The sequence below is a fragment of the Tachypleus tridentatus genome, chromosome 7 (genome assembly GCF_004210375.1).
Source record: "Tachypleus tridentatus isolate NWPU-2018 chromosome 7, ASM421037v1, whole genome shotgun sequence".
NCBI lineage: Eukaryota > Metazoa > Arthropoda > Merostomata > Xiphosura > Limulidae > Tachypleus > Tachypleus tridentatus.
The window spans coordinates 69,610,412-69,625,162 of NC_134831.1; the positions used below are offsets into that span (position 1 = coordinate 69,610,412).

General features: G+C 33.8%; 1 protein-coding gene across 1 annotated transcript; it reads right to left on the bottom strand.

Annotated features, from left to right (window-relative positions):
* Positions 1-472: 472 nt before the first annotated feature.
* Positions 473-14,710, bottom strand: LOC143255918 (methyltransferase-like protein 27). Its single transcript, XM_076512345.1, has 6 exons — positions 14,554-14,710; positions 14,066-14,234; positions 12,531-12,653; positions 4,782-4,920; positions 2,009-2,101; positions 473-884 (listed from the first exon to the last, which is right to left on the bottom strand). Exons 1-6 carry the CDS (start codon positions 14,625-14,627, stop codon positions 694-696), a joined length of 789 nt encoding a protein of 262 aa, XP_076368460.1. The 5' UTR covers positions 14,628-14,710; the 3' UTR covers positions 473-693.
* Positions 14,711-14,751: the final 41 nt, after the last annotated feature.

A 14,751-nucleotide genomic window follows, 5' to 3' on the forward strand; every position in this document is an offset into this window, starting at 1 on the left:
ATGCACTACTTTTCTAGTTCTACGTAGCCCCTTCTCCAATGGAACAACGGTATATATCCGGACATACAACGCTATAAATTGAGTTCGATACCCGTGGTTGGCAAAGTCAAAATAGCCAGCCAATTGTGTAGTTTTGTGCTTAACTCCAAATAAACAAGTTTAGTGTATATTGCTTTATTGACGCTGTCGTTGTTTAGCCCAGAGGACTCTATCTTAATGAAAGGTATTATAACCCAATTAGAGTGATAATTATTTTGCTTATTACGGTTAAGTTACACTGCAATTTATTCAGCACTGAATATACATTTTTATACACAAGTGAAATATGTTTATTATGAGAAAATGTTTGATGATTATGTACAGTGATAAAGATATATTTTATGTTCATACTGAGAAAAAGTTTAGTGATTGTGTATAATGACAAACATAAAATTCGTGCGTTGGAAATGATAGGTTGAGCAGAGTCACAGAGTCAAGTTGGGAGAATTTATTCATGTAAGTTCGTCAAATGACATGTTTGATGCTTGATACACCAGCATTAAAATACTATTTTCAAGGGGATTAAAATAATGGTGATAATAACTGAATTAACATTCTTCTCTTAACTATTTATTTTAAGATGTAGAAATAGTATTATAAATTAGAGACGATTGGAGAGCTAAATTATTAAATGCAGTATTTACGACCCAGAAGTTACTTTGTCACCAACATAGAATATATCTTGCCTTCCTTTCCAACAAGAAAGTTCTGGAAGGTGTAGGGTTCATGAACTTTTTTCCAAAGTCCTGCTCGACAAAGTTCATTAACTCCTTCATTAAACTTGTCTTCCTTGAATCTCTCCGAATAACAACTGAAGTCCCGCATGCTCCAACAGATATAACCCCCTGTAGAAGTAGGATATCCGAGGTTAGAACAAAAAACAGTTTGCGAAATTGTGATAGAAACTAAAATGTTTAAGTACTTGTGGATGGAAGATTGGTTTAATGTAATAATTAATTTTAATACACTTTATTTTTTTCAGTTTATAACAATATTTAATTATTTAGTGATGGCCACACATCAGGAACAAGAAAGGTTTGTATTAACAAAAGTAATTTAAATAGCAAATGCTTCAGTTGATAAAGAATGTATTTTCTTATTTAGATTAACATATTTTAAATATTAGCGCATTTATCATTAATTAGCCTGTTCCTAATTTTATGCTTAGATTAATACATTAGGCAAACTGATAAGCTAATAACATTCTTGGGATTTATTTTAACAAGCAAAATCAGATTCGCCATTTTCTGTCCTTTGATTACTGGCAAACGCTTAATACAATATGATATAATTATATCATCTGGACGACAAGAGTTTTAATAAAGTCTTTAAGAACGTGTATGTTTAAAAGTTCGTGACTACAAGTTCAGTTTAAACTTGTTTATAAAATATAGTGAAATGAAGAGCTACTGGCAATTTTCTTTGCAGAGAATATCATGATAAGTTTTCTCCATTTTTATCTCGTATATATTCAGACTTTCTTCTATCAACTAGTCCTATCACATATTGTTATTTTTTGATCACTGGTTATGTTTTTTTTATTATAAAATATCAACCTACCTGAAAAATGAACTGACCTAGATTCTGATGTTCGATTCCTAAGCTTACTACCCTTAAGTCTTACACTGCTAAATTAGGGACGGCTAGCGCAGATAGCCCTCGTGTAGCTTTGCGCGAAATTCAAAACAATCAAACACTTTAAGTTTATGATGCGGAACTTTATTGCAACTGTCGTCAACTAAAATACTGTACTGATTAGTAGATGGAGGTTCATGTTGATTTTATCGTGCATTATTTGACTTATTGCTTTTTATTTTATTCTTTTATTTGATGGATCTGTATGATATCGAATACATATTATCAGATGCACTATTTTTTATTTACTATGCGTCACAACGTACTGGACATAGGTGGTTAATTGTAATCGGTTATCGCGAAAAAAAAAGAAGACAGAAATCAAGTAACTTACCGGGTTTAACAATTCGAATTAGTTCTGGTAAACAGTCAGTATAAAGATGTCCTGGGGAGAAAGCTCCACTTAGCACTACACCATCATACTCATCTGTATGTAAATATGAAAGATTCTTAACCAAATACGATAGTTTTTCTTAGGCATCAAAAATAGACAATATAAAGTAACTCATTCATAGTTCTACATTAAGGTAGCTATTCTTCACATTAAAAAGTAAACTACTGTATTTTGTATAATTAAAAAAGTCAGAACTACCACAATACACATACAAACATTATTATGTATATACAACAATAACACACCCATGTGTGATTACACACATACACAGTTAAAAGCAAATCACAATGGTTAGATCTACATCTACTCTTTAGCTATCTGTTTTCGTAGATCTTTTGACCGTTAACTGAATGGCATGTCATACGGCAGGGGCGTAGATCCTGGGGGAATGGGGTATACATCCCCCCCTTCATTTTAGGTGGGGGCATGGTGCATACAATCAATCCCCGCCTACAGTTTGGTTTCTTGAATTGTTTTTTTGCATCACAGGCCTACAAATTGTGTGTTTGTTCTTCTGATTCTCGTGTTATTATCAATCGAATTACATAATTAGGCCTAGATGTAGGCTTTTTCAGTAGCCGAAATGTACATCTTTAACATAGGCGTGCTTCTAAGCTTTTCGATCTAAGCGATAGTTCGTAAGTATCAGTCAGTAGGCCTAAATATACATGCAAGTATACTTGCACAAGATTACTCTGTGACTGCATGTTTACAGCTTTCAGGTTCACGTAATCAGAGATTACCAATTTGCAAATTGAACAGTCCACATAAGTGGTTGCAAAAACCATCCTCCCTATCGGGTGTAAAAAATCTACGCCCCTACGACGTACGCTAATAATAACAAAATACTACATACACAAAAAAAAAGATTAAATTTATAGATGATTTTTATGATACTTCCCATGTTACTAAATGAGTTTATAAGGACACTGAAATTTAACTGTAGGTTAACGCGACTGTCATTGCTGCTGCATAATCTAATCCAACGAACATCAGTGACAACAGTGTATAACTGTTGAACTTTAATCGCTGATGATAGTGTTTGTTCAATAGTTATACGTTGTTGCACGATCATTAATGTTTGTCAACTTCTAATTTAGTGCAGTTCAGGTAGAAAATACATTCTACGCATGTTTATGTTACAAAACAATATAATACCTTTTACATTTGTCACAAAAGAATAAATTGACATGCTACCACAACACCTTGTATATTAAATATCTAAATGGAAACCAAACTACTTACTGAAAACAACAATAAACACATAAGTTGAGACGGTAGTTTGTTTGTTTTGGGCACTTAGTTGCACAATGGGGTATCCTGTTCTCACCACATCGATCGAACACAGATTTGAAGCATCTTATAAGCACCCTGACTTACCGCTGAGCCACTGGAAGGCATTCTGCAGTAACGTAAAAACTAAATCCTTTCTGTAAGTAATTGTAACGCAGATAAAAAGGTAAGATAAGATGGAAGTAAATACTTGGAAATATAAATACACATGCAATGTAGTTTCGCCTTTATGAAAACTTTAATTAATACAATTTGCTTGTACATCAACACATGAACTTTTCCTCACCAGAGCCAAATTTGTTTTTGAGAAGCAGGGAAAGGAGGGATCAAGTAATTGTTTCTTGGAAGTATTGTATGCATGGTTGGAAAGCAGAGAACCCGCTGTATCCAAACATGTAATCCATATAATAGTAACGTATGTAAGTCGGATGTTAGAAGTAGTCAAAGAGACAGATAGTTTCAGAGTAGTCGATGATCTTACCAGCAACAGACATTCACACTTATTGATTATCTCTTCTTCCAATTCTCAAATAAAATTATACGACCTTTCTTCATTGTCTATTTTAGGTTGGAGGACTTGTTCTTCTATTCTACCAGAAGGTTACCACCACTGTCGTTACTGCACTTATCAGCACCAAATCTATTTTGAGTCCCGCTATAATATTTTTGGGCTAGAAAGATAGATTTTCCTCAACAAGGGCTGTTAAAAAGTCCACCGTTATCGCACCCACAGCGACTCTACAGGTTGCAAGTTGGACATCTGGGAACCTTAAACATGATCGAAGGAATGATTATGATGTGTCGAAGAGCAGCACAGTTCCAGCCACCGTGAGAAGGACTTGGAGCTATCTTCTGAACATCTGTCGAACTCTGGTGTGAAAAACAAATGAGTGAAAGAGAGATTTTATGTTAAACGTATGCTTTAGTAAATATTACAACTGCATAAAAAATCGAAATATGGCGTCCAACGTTTTTTTTTTTTTTTTACAGCGTGGCAACAAGACCAGGAAGTGAAGAACAGCTGGCCTTATGCAAAAGTAAATAATATAAACCCAATAATTGAAAATAAATGTTTTTGATACAGAACGAACTGTGTATCTATATAAACATAATAGTACTGTCTTTTCTATGCCCATGTAACTACTTCGCAGGGTGTGGATGAATTTTCACCAAATTTTGTGTGGAGGTTCATTGAATCCATAGGGAGGAACGTGGAAACTTACGGTTTCATATTTTGTGTTTTGCAGTTTTTATGGGCATTTTTGCGTTTTTTTTTTTTTTACAATTACGTATAAGAGAAGCAGCGTTTCATGTCCTAATATAACCTTTCATTAATTATGAAATTACAAAACTTCCATCCAAAGGTACTCCAGCTAGATAGAGTCAAATGCATACCCATGAAGTTTTATATTTTACTTACTGTCGTCAATTGGAGCTCTCCTGCCTTCCCCAATAAGAGCTGTGATATACCTTAAGTACACGTTCTTCTTTTTGGCAATATCCAACAGCGCTTGAGAGCCATCTAAACCATCAATGTTAGTGAACCCTCTCTTTCGAAGCTGTTGCAGAGATAGAGGATAAGTAAGATACACATTTAAGCTAAAATCTACCTACAGACACTAGGTTATATTGTTTAGACTAGAATCAAATATAATAAGTGAGTATTGACACCATCAAATGTATCACTTTATAACATAAACACTATACGTAATGGTACTGTTATTCCAACTCTTCCATTTATTTCGTTTAAAAATTCAGAGATGATGTTAATAATTTGGTCTTGAGCTACAGAAGAAAAATGATCCTTTTCTAATAGTTAAATCTTGTTAACGAAAATCATATTTTTATACAAATAAAAGTAACAGCTTATTCAAGTGTATACAAGTAGATTACTAAATACTTAAAGTAAAATATAAAGAAAATTGTATACTACAAATGTTTATTAAATTTTTCTTTAACATCTGATAAAGAATGTATAACAAAACGTAACACTTGAAGAGAAATAAATCTTTAAAACGGCAATGTTGTTACTTTACTTTTAATCCACAATTAATAAAATTAATGTTGAACATTGTAGAATAACAGTAGAACATGGCCGATAAACTCATAATAGATTAATAAAATAGCGAAATTTTTGTATACATGTTGTAATGATTCATTTACAACGTACGGGTGTTTACATGCAGGTTAATTATAAGTAGCAAATGCAGTGTTCTTTTCTACTTATTAAAACGTCACATCAAAGAGAACACTGTAACATAATGAAAGAATTGTATAAAAGGGAATAGATGGAAAATAAGACTAAGTTTTTGAAACTTGCAGGTACAAATATCAAAAAACACAAACTTGTAACGTGGATTAAACGTTAATCTATGAATACATAAAAAGATTCTTAATTAATTAATTAACCAACTTAAAATTTCTAATTACTACAACATTGTTGTCTCTATCCTGTTATCTGTCGTTGGGAATGAACTCACAGTGAAAATATCTTCTAATATAAAGATTATTTCATCTTATTCATGAATGACCATCTTCTTCCAATCTCTACCTTTGGAACGCAATAGAAGAACTTTAAAAATTGAACTTAAATATGACACAGGATAATGTTATTGCTCTCACAAGATTCTGTGTCATATATTTCAATTTTAATATTCAATTTTAAGTCAATAATATGTAATTTCAATTTAAAATTAATAACATTACAACGTTTTAATTTAAATTAATAATATCACAATGTTTTATCTTAATTTAGGCTAACTGGGACGTTATAGTTTCCTCTTCTTTACTGCAAACAAGTAGTGGCTTAAAGTTAAGTAGGCCTGGCATGGCCAAGCGCGTAAGGCGTGCGACTCGTAACCCAATAGTCGCGGGTTCGCGCCCGCATGGCGCTATACATGCTCGCCCTCCCAGGCGTGGGGGCGTATAATGTGACAGTCAATCCCACTATTCGTTGGTAAAAGAGTAGCCCAAGAGTTGGCGGTGGGGGGTGATAACTAGCTGCCTTCCCTAGGGACGGCTAGCATAGATAGCCCTCGAGTAGCTTTGTGCGAATTTCCAAAACAAACAAACAATAAAGTTAAGTTTCATTTTAAGGAATTCCAACTTTAAAATCATATTAAAAGAACTTTAAGAGAAGTAAGCTATAATAAGTTGTATTTTGTAACATGAAATAATTGTATATTTCTAAAATTGAAGTTGTTTTTTACACTATTTTGTTTCCATACCGTCTTTTAAACTGAGGAGGAAACTTTGCGTTTTCGTTTATACTGTACGTTATCCAGTTTGTTGTCCTATCAGCCGGGTACTTGGAGATATTGAGTTTCACGGGAATCGTTACCACCACAAAAATTAATTAAATAATTTACTCTTTACACCTTGTCTTCAAGAGTTACTTCATCAGCACTTAAGTTATCATTTAATGTATCCTCTACATGTAGACTTGTATATTAAAGGGACAACGAGAAGATGAAGAGATACATTTTAGGAGAGCCTTAAAATCGTTTCTAACGCTAATTGTTGTTTCTTTATTGGAAAATTGTGCAATGGTTTACACAAAGTTTAATCTTGCAATTTATAAAGGTGCCGCTGACCAACCAGAGGACCTGATGTCAGAAATAATTAGGTGTTAATTTTCGTGAAAACCTAAAATATTTCTCCTTTCTATGTTAGTGGTAGACACCCTGATTCAAGATAAGTAAGTGTTTTAGAATTTATTTCAAGAGACTACGGAACTGTCTTATTTTTCAGGTTTAATACAAGGTCAAGTAAAAATAAAAAAGCATGTTTAGCGTGTGAAGTTCTCCAAAAAAGAAGGGAGGAAGTTCCTTTTCTAAACGACATCATTGAAAGAAAGTTTACACCCTTTTTCATGACTGTTGCGAGTTTTCAAAGAGTCAATATCAAACAGAAATCTTTTTTGTTTCATTTTGCAATCAAACGACATAGAATTTATGACAAATAAGGAAAGAAGGTTAAATGAAACAATTGTGCTCATCTCATTTTTGTATTCAGAAGTATTCTTCAAAATATAATTCATTGTTTGTTTGGGAATTTCGCACAAAGCTACTCGAGGGCTATCTGTGCTAGCCGTCCCTAATTTAGCAGTGTAAGACTAGAGGGAAGGCAGCTAGTCATCACCACCCACCGCCAACTCTTGGGCTACTCTTTTACCAACGAATAGTGGGATTGACCGTCACATTATACGCCCCCACGGCTGGGAGGGCGAGCATGTTTAGTGCGACGCGGGCGCGAACCCGCAACACTCGGATTACGAGTCGCACGCCTTAACCCACCTAGCCATGCCGGGCAATTTCTTGATAAAGAAAAATCATTATAAGGTATTTCATTGAGATTCTGATTATTGTAGAATAATATTTTGCACCACACAACGCGCTAGGCCATGCCGGGCCAAATATAATTCAAAAAGGAAAAAAAAATTGCCAGAAAACTGGGGATGTGGTTGCAAAAAAGAAAGCAGTACGCTAAATATGTTTTTGTAGTTGGCCTAATAGTGATCGTTTTTGAATTATTTTTATGTTAATTAACGTTGGTTTAAATAGTACTGTTTAATTACAATTTCTCTCAGGGAAGCTCCCCTCTCTCCCCTACGTTGCACAGCAGTATGGCTGCGAAGTTATAATGCTCCAACCCGGATTTCGATTCCTCGCGGTGAGTACAACAAATAGCACAGTGTGGCTTTACTCTAAAACAACCAACTTATTATTTAAAATTATTATGATAAAAATGTTTTTAATAATTACTGATATTATTTTCAAACAGTTATTTTCCTTCAACAATACTCTGTAACAATATCACCTTATATATATGTAGTGTCAACAATAATATTTTGTTCTTTAATTCGTAATGTTGTATATTTATTACTCTTAGGAATGTCTTTCGATTCTTAACTGTAAACAAGATAGCATTGCTGTTAAACCTGTTGAAGAATGTCTGGCTGTAAGACTGAAATAAAACTCTCTGTGAACTCAAGTTTAAATAATTCTGTTTCTAAGGTAGTTTCTACGTTTCGCGAAATAATTAATTTCAGATGTATTCCTTAGACTAATGTTTAGGTTTAAAGGTTAGATTTGATATGATTTGTTGTACTTTCGTAATTAGGCTTAACGGCTCATTTTAACATTATTTTGGTTTTCATTGAAGGTGGTAACAAGATTATTCTCGTCTGGAAGCATGGTGTAGAGTTAATCGCGTTATTTAATTTAGGCGACTTGATTATGGGTGAGTTATATGTCTGAAAGAGATTAAGGAAACCAGTTTTCTATTCTTTATTGTAAAATAATTGGTACGTTTTCAAAACTTAACAGCACTGATAAAACTACAAATCCTTTTAAGTTAAGGTAATTACCAAAACTTTTTGAATTGATAAATACTGTGTTTCAAGTTATGCACTTTTACAAAGATGCAGCGTTACTATTATTCTAATTAGAGTATCTATTTGTTTTTCTGTTAAAAATATTTTTCTCTGATATTATGGTGAGCAGGGACATAGATCCTGCGGGAATGGGTGGTATACATCCCCCCCTTCATTTTAGGTGGGGGTATGGTGCATACAGTCATCCCCCAACAGTTTGGTCTCTTGAATTGTTTTATTGCATCACAGGCCTACAAACTGTGTGTTTGTTCTTGTGATTCTCGTGTTATTATCAATCAAATTACATAATTAGGCCTAGATATAGGCTTTTTCAGTAGCCGAAATGTACATCTTTAATATAGGCGTGCTTCTAAGCTTTTCTATCTAAGCGATAGTTCGTAAGTATCAGTCAGTAGGCCTAAGTATACATGCAAGTATACTTGCACAAGATTACTCTATGACTGCATGTTTACAACTTTCAGGTTCACGTAATCAGAGATTACCAATTTGCAAATTGAACAGTTTGCATAAATGGTTGCAAAAATCATTTTCCCCATCGGGTGTAAAAAATCTACGCCTCTGGTGGTGAGATCTCGATAATACGTGTTGAATTCAAACCGTATTACATATCTCTGAATGAACACCTTCGTTCTACAAGGCCGTCAGCCCATATATCATTTAATTTAATGTGTCAATGTAACGCTGTGTAAATCATGTTATTATAACGTAAATAAAATTGTTAAATTAAAATATATATATATATATATTGATTAAAAACCACTATTTGGCTTTTATTTTTTGTAATTATAAGCTACAAATATGATCACTACGAGATTCAATGATGTGCCATCTGCATTAGAAGTTTTTTGACATTCAGTGTGAAGAAATACTATTTTTAATTGCAAATTAATACACAGCTCAGAACATATCTTCTAGTAGGGAGACACCCAAAATTTAACAAAATGTATCGAGACTAGAAGTACAGGATGTTAACTTATGTTAGAGACAACTAAAGACATTATTACCATGGGAATACTAGTTATATTAGAGACAGCCAAGTATAATATATTGTCGTTATGATGGACAAAAAATTACCTTCGTGGCTACAGTGAAGAGATATCGAAAGACACGCCCTTAAGATCACAATGCAATTGTACAACTTAAGTTGCGATTAATACGACTGCCCCATTACCCATAAGACATACGAAGACATGAATAATAACGTGGTGAAATCATTAATATAAAACTATATCACATGCTGATTGGAACTGGATCAACAGTTAAATATTTAACTACATACCAACTCCATGAATATGAAGCTATCTTTACGGCAGATAAAACCCTAGAATGGAATGATTCAGATTGGAAATGATGAAAAGGTTTGTGAAGAGAAACCTAAATATTGAGTCTTTCTAAGTAATATGAAGAGTGAATTATAGGTACAGTGCATATTATAGAAATACTATAATCATATTAGTAGAATTGCAAGAATACTTATTTAAATAAAGTATTTCTAGAATAATACGAAAACATTTTAATTGCAGACAACGAAATTATTAAGTCCACTTGTTTCAGGCCTGGCATTAGTTAAGCCTTTATTTAGTACGGAGTATTTCGATAAAAAGATAAATTAACTGTAACTTTGCTTTAATATGTGTAACTTCTAATTGATTGCTTTTAAGCTGAGTAAAATTCCAGCAAGGCCTAGCATGGCCAGGTGGTTATGGCGCTCGACTCAGGTTCAAAACCCCATCACACCAAACATGCTCGCCCTTTCAGCCGATATTCGTTGGTAAAAGAGAAGTACAAGAGTTGGTGGTGAGTGGGGATGACTGGCTGCCTGCTGTCTAGTTTTACATTGCTAAATTGGGGACGGTTAGCGCAGATAGTCGTCGTCGTGTAGCTTTGCGTGAAACTCAAAACAAACATTCTAGCATTTCTCGTATTTGATTGAACTCAAAGTGCTTTTGTTGTCTTGGTGATGAAGTATTTGAGCAAATATTCTACACCAAATAAAATGTTTTTTATCGATATTCGTGTATGTTCGAAATAGGTCAGATAAAAATCCACTTTTCCAAAAACTTTGAAAGAAATAATTATTGACTGAAAAAGATTTTAACCGAATACCCGAAGACCGTCAAAGAACTGAAGAGTAGTAGGCTTCACATTTGTGATAAGTCACTCTAAACATGCCATTTGCTAATGGTCAGTGCTATTACTGTTATGTAATATTAATAATGTTGTAAGGGGAAAGAGCGAAACTTGTATGTTTTTTTTATCCGGAAAGTGAAGGTCGTTCTTTTCTCTAACTTTTTTTCGAAAATGTGTAAATCTTTCTGTGTTAATTATTGCATTTATTCATTTATTTGATTCTCTTAGCATGTGCAGGTTTATTTTTAAGTTAAGTTGTTTTACCACTAGGGAGGCATTTACATTTGCATCAATTGTGAACTTAGATCTACAAATTAAAACTATGACAAGTAAAGGAAGCTTGCAGGATTGTTTGTTTTGAAGTTAAGCACAAAGCTATTGAACAGGCTATCTGTGCTCTGCGTACCACGGGTATCGAAATCCGGATTCTAACGTTATAAGTCTGCAGACATACTGCTATTCCACTGGGCGTCATGCTTATAGGAATGTTAAGGAAGAAATGAACTAATAACATGGACTTGACTTAGCTTTATTTTCACCAAAGACTTGGTCAATGAAAGAACATTGACATGGTTAAGTTACCAAGTGTCGTTGCTGTTATTGGTAATTAAGCACAAAGCTACACAATGGGCTATCTGTGCTCTGCCCACTATGGGGAGCACTACCAACTAATTGAAATTAATGTTTCAGAAAATGAATTTTGCCTTTTTAAACAAAATCTTTCTCGTGCCGTGTTCTCTAAAGTTTCCAAGGACTCTAGGTTAGATGTCACATCTGTCGCTACCCCACTGACATTTAGTATGGAGTAAACCTTATTACACTGCAAAAATATTCATTATTTTGTTAATATCTTTCAAACATTCAGTAAAAATTCCCTAAACTGAATAAACATACAGGAGTTAAATTATTCCCTTTATAGATTGCGTTACTGTAATAGCTTAATCTCTCTTTACTACTAGTGTTAACGTAAGGTGACTTACATATTAAAAATGCTAGGTCTTCATGATCAATAATGAAAATAAGAATTGAAAAGCTGAAAGAGTACAACGCTACTAAGTTTCAAGCCAATCCGCTGAGAAAAGAAGGAATAGCAGTAGTTAAAAAATATTTGGAAAGAGAAGAAACAACTGGAAAACAGCATGACTCTGCTCAGAAATAACAAACGGTTAATAACTTCATTCTGGCATGTTCACGAATAAACTGGTGCGATTGGTTTTTCACCTCCCCTTTTGGTGTATAATTTGTTTATTTTCGAACCGTTATATGTGGTAGAAAATTGCAAATTTAAAACTTGTTTTGATTGTTGTAACTAAAAGTTTTTTGGTTGGACTTCAGTCCAAAGCACTGGAAAGACGACTAATTTTTTCAAGTGCAGTCAGGAATCCCACTTGAAATTTGTTTACACTAGCATGATGAACGCACGTGTTGCTACCATAGATATGAAAGACTCTTCAACCCATGTCTGAAATTCCATAGTCAAGTGCACGTGATTTAATAAACACACACATATATATATATATATATACCTATATATGTATATATATATATACACACACACACATATATATATATATACGTATATAAAACGAAACTCAGTTAGTTTTACCTAGTCTGAACAAACTTTATTTTAAAAAAATTACTTACTGCTTCTCCTACTAAACCAGTACCTGCAGCGACATCTAGAATTTTGGCCGTTTTTGGTAATTGTAATTCAGCAAGAGCTTCCGCAGTTACATCTGGTCCGTTATACTCAGCCTCGCTAGTATCCTATGAAGAAAAATGGGAATAATGATTAAAGAATTCACTGTTAAATTTATTTGACTATAATTACAAGTTACATTTTAAATCAACTGTTATATGTATTGGATTAAATCGGTGTTGATGTTTCATGACTTTTGCAAATATAATACAGCACTTGTTATTTAAACAGTGGTCAGTATAAAATACGGCCAATATCAGTTCTTGACGGTAACAAAAAAATTAAATTAATCAGTAAAACTTTGTCCAAAAATAAATGTAGAAGAGTTTATTCCGGAAATTCGCGCATTATACACAAGTGTTATTTCGATTAGCCATTCTTAATACTGAGCTGAAAGAATAGTTGGAAGGCAGCTAGCTAGTCAACAAAATTTACAGCCAGCTCTTGGGCTACTTTAATTGAATAGTGAGATTTGACTGTCACCTTTATTTACAATACAAAGTCTTTACTAGGAAAGTTTGTTTGTTCGAAGTTAAGCACATAGCTACACAATGAACGGTTTCTAGCATTGTAAGTCCGTAAACATACCGCTGTGCCACTGGGGGGATACTGGGAGAGAAAGAGCCCATTGAACAGTGATTACGAATTTGGTTCAGCAAACGTTTCATTCCATATGTTGTTTTAACAGAGAGCTTGCTTTTGAAGAACAAGCTGAAGAAAGATGTCTTGGCACACTTCAGTTTCTCTTTATCTGACCAGAGGATTTCAAGATTATATCTAACATCTGTGATGAAATAAGTTTAAATATTCCACTTGAAAAACAAATGTTTTATTTATCAAAAACTTGGGGATGCTACAAGGAATAAGGGTTGTGAGTACAGGAAAACAAAGATTGAAGCTATTCCTGGTTTACTTTAATATTTTACAAAGAGGTATACAAAAAGTGGCTGTTACACATTAAAGGGCAAAGTAAAACAATACAATGTGGCGAAGCTAGTATTTAACATTTTAGAAACACATTTAAGAGGAGATAATTTGTAGTTAATGGGAACAAAGTGAATGAAATAAAACCAATAATTTGATTATGCTGTCTATAACATATAGAAATAAGGACATGATAACAAATAGTTCCTGTTAAAATGTAATCTTACCAGCAACACCTAAGGTGTGGAAAACGCTGCCGATAAAGAATTGAGAAAGTGCGACTTAAAAGGAATGTGTGTGTGTGTTTTCTTATGGCAAAGCCATATCTGCTGAGTCCACCGAAGGGAATCGAACCCCTGATGTCAGCGTTCTAAATCAGTGAAGTTGCCCCTGTACCAGCGGGGGACGACTTGAAAGGAATGAACTGAAAATTCTGATACTTGAGTTGGTATAATGTGCTTAACGTTTAACTTCTTTCAAGTTATGAAACACAAACATATATATGCACAAAGATGATAAACAATACATAATATAGTGCCTTGTTTGACAGACTTGCCTTATCGTAGTCTGATGCCCACTTCTTATAATATTTCATAGTTTCTTCACACGGTCTCTCCTGTATGGAAGCGTTCTTGATTACATCTTTCAACTGATCTTTGGCAACTTTTGTCTCAACCTGAGGCAGCTCCTTGAACTGAGTCTGAGGCATCTTTACGGAGTAAAACCTATTAAACAACAACCAACAAGTACCAGTTTATTAACAGCTAGCAAAGACATGTTTAGTAATAACTGAGAATCTCAATACTTATCTATTTACTATGTGTTTGTGATTATCTATTTCGTCTACAAGTGGTGATCCGTTCAGAACAATTTAGAATTTGTTACTTTAGTAATAAACTATAAAGACCGCTGAGAACGTACTATCACGTACGTCAGAGCATTTTATTAAACCTTCTAACTCTTACTCTTGATATCAACAAATTATATTAAGGATAAAAGTTTTTGTCATGTTACACGAAGTTGGATATAAGCCCAAACTCTTACCCTTGTTCGCCTTGAAGAAGGATGACTTCTTTAGTGAAAAAATGTTTTACTTGACCAGGCTTAGTTTGGAACATTATATATAGCGAGATGGATTAGATAAATCATGATACATAGAACATATAAAAACACCAATTCGCAACAAGACACTCTAGAAGGGAAATTTCTCAAATTGCTTCTCATCAAGGTCGTTTCCGCTCG

Coding starts and splice junctions, on each gene's coding strand:
- LOC143255918 (XM_076512345.1), bottom strand. CDS start 14,627: ATGTTCCAAACTAAGCCTGGTCAAGTAAAACATTTTTTCACTAAAGAA. Junction 4,921..12,530: donor CTGGTTTAGTAGGAGAAGCA/GTAAGTAATTTT, acceptor TCTCTGCAACAG/CTTCGAAAGAGAGGGTTCAC. Junction 2,102..4,781: donor GAGAGCTCCAATTGACGACA/GTAAGTAAAATA, acceptor ATTTACATACAG/ATGAGTATGATGGTGTAGTG.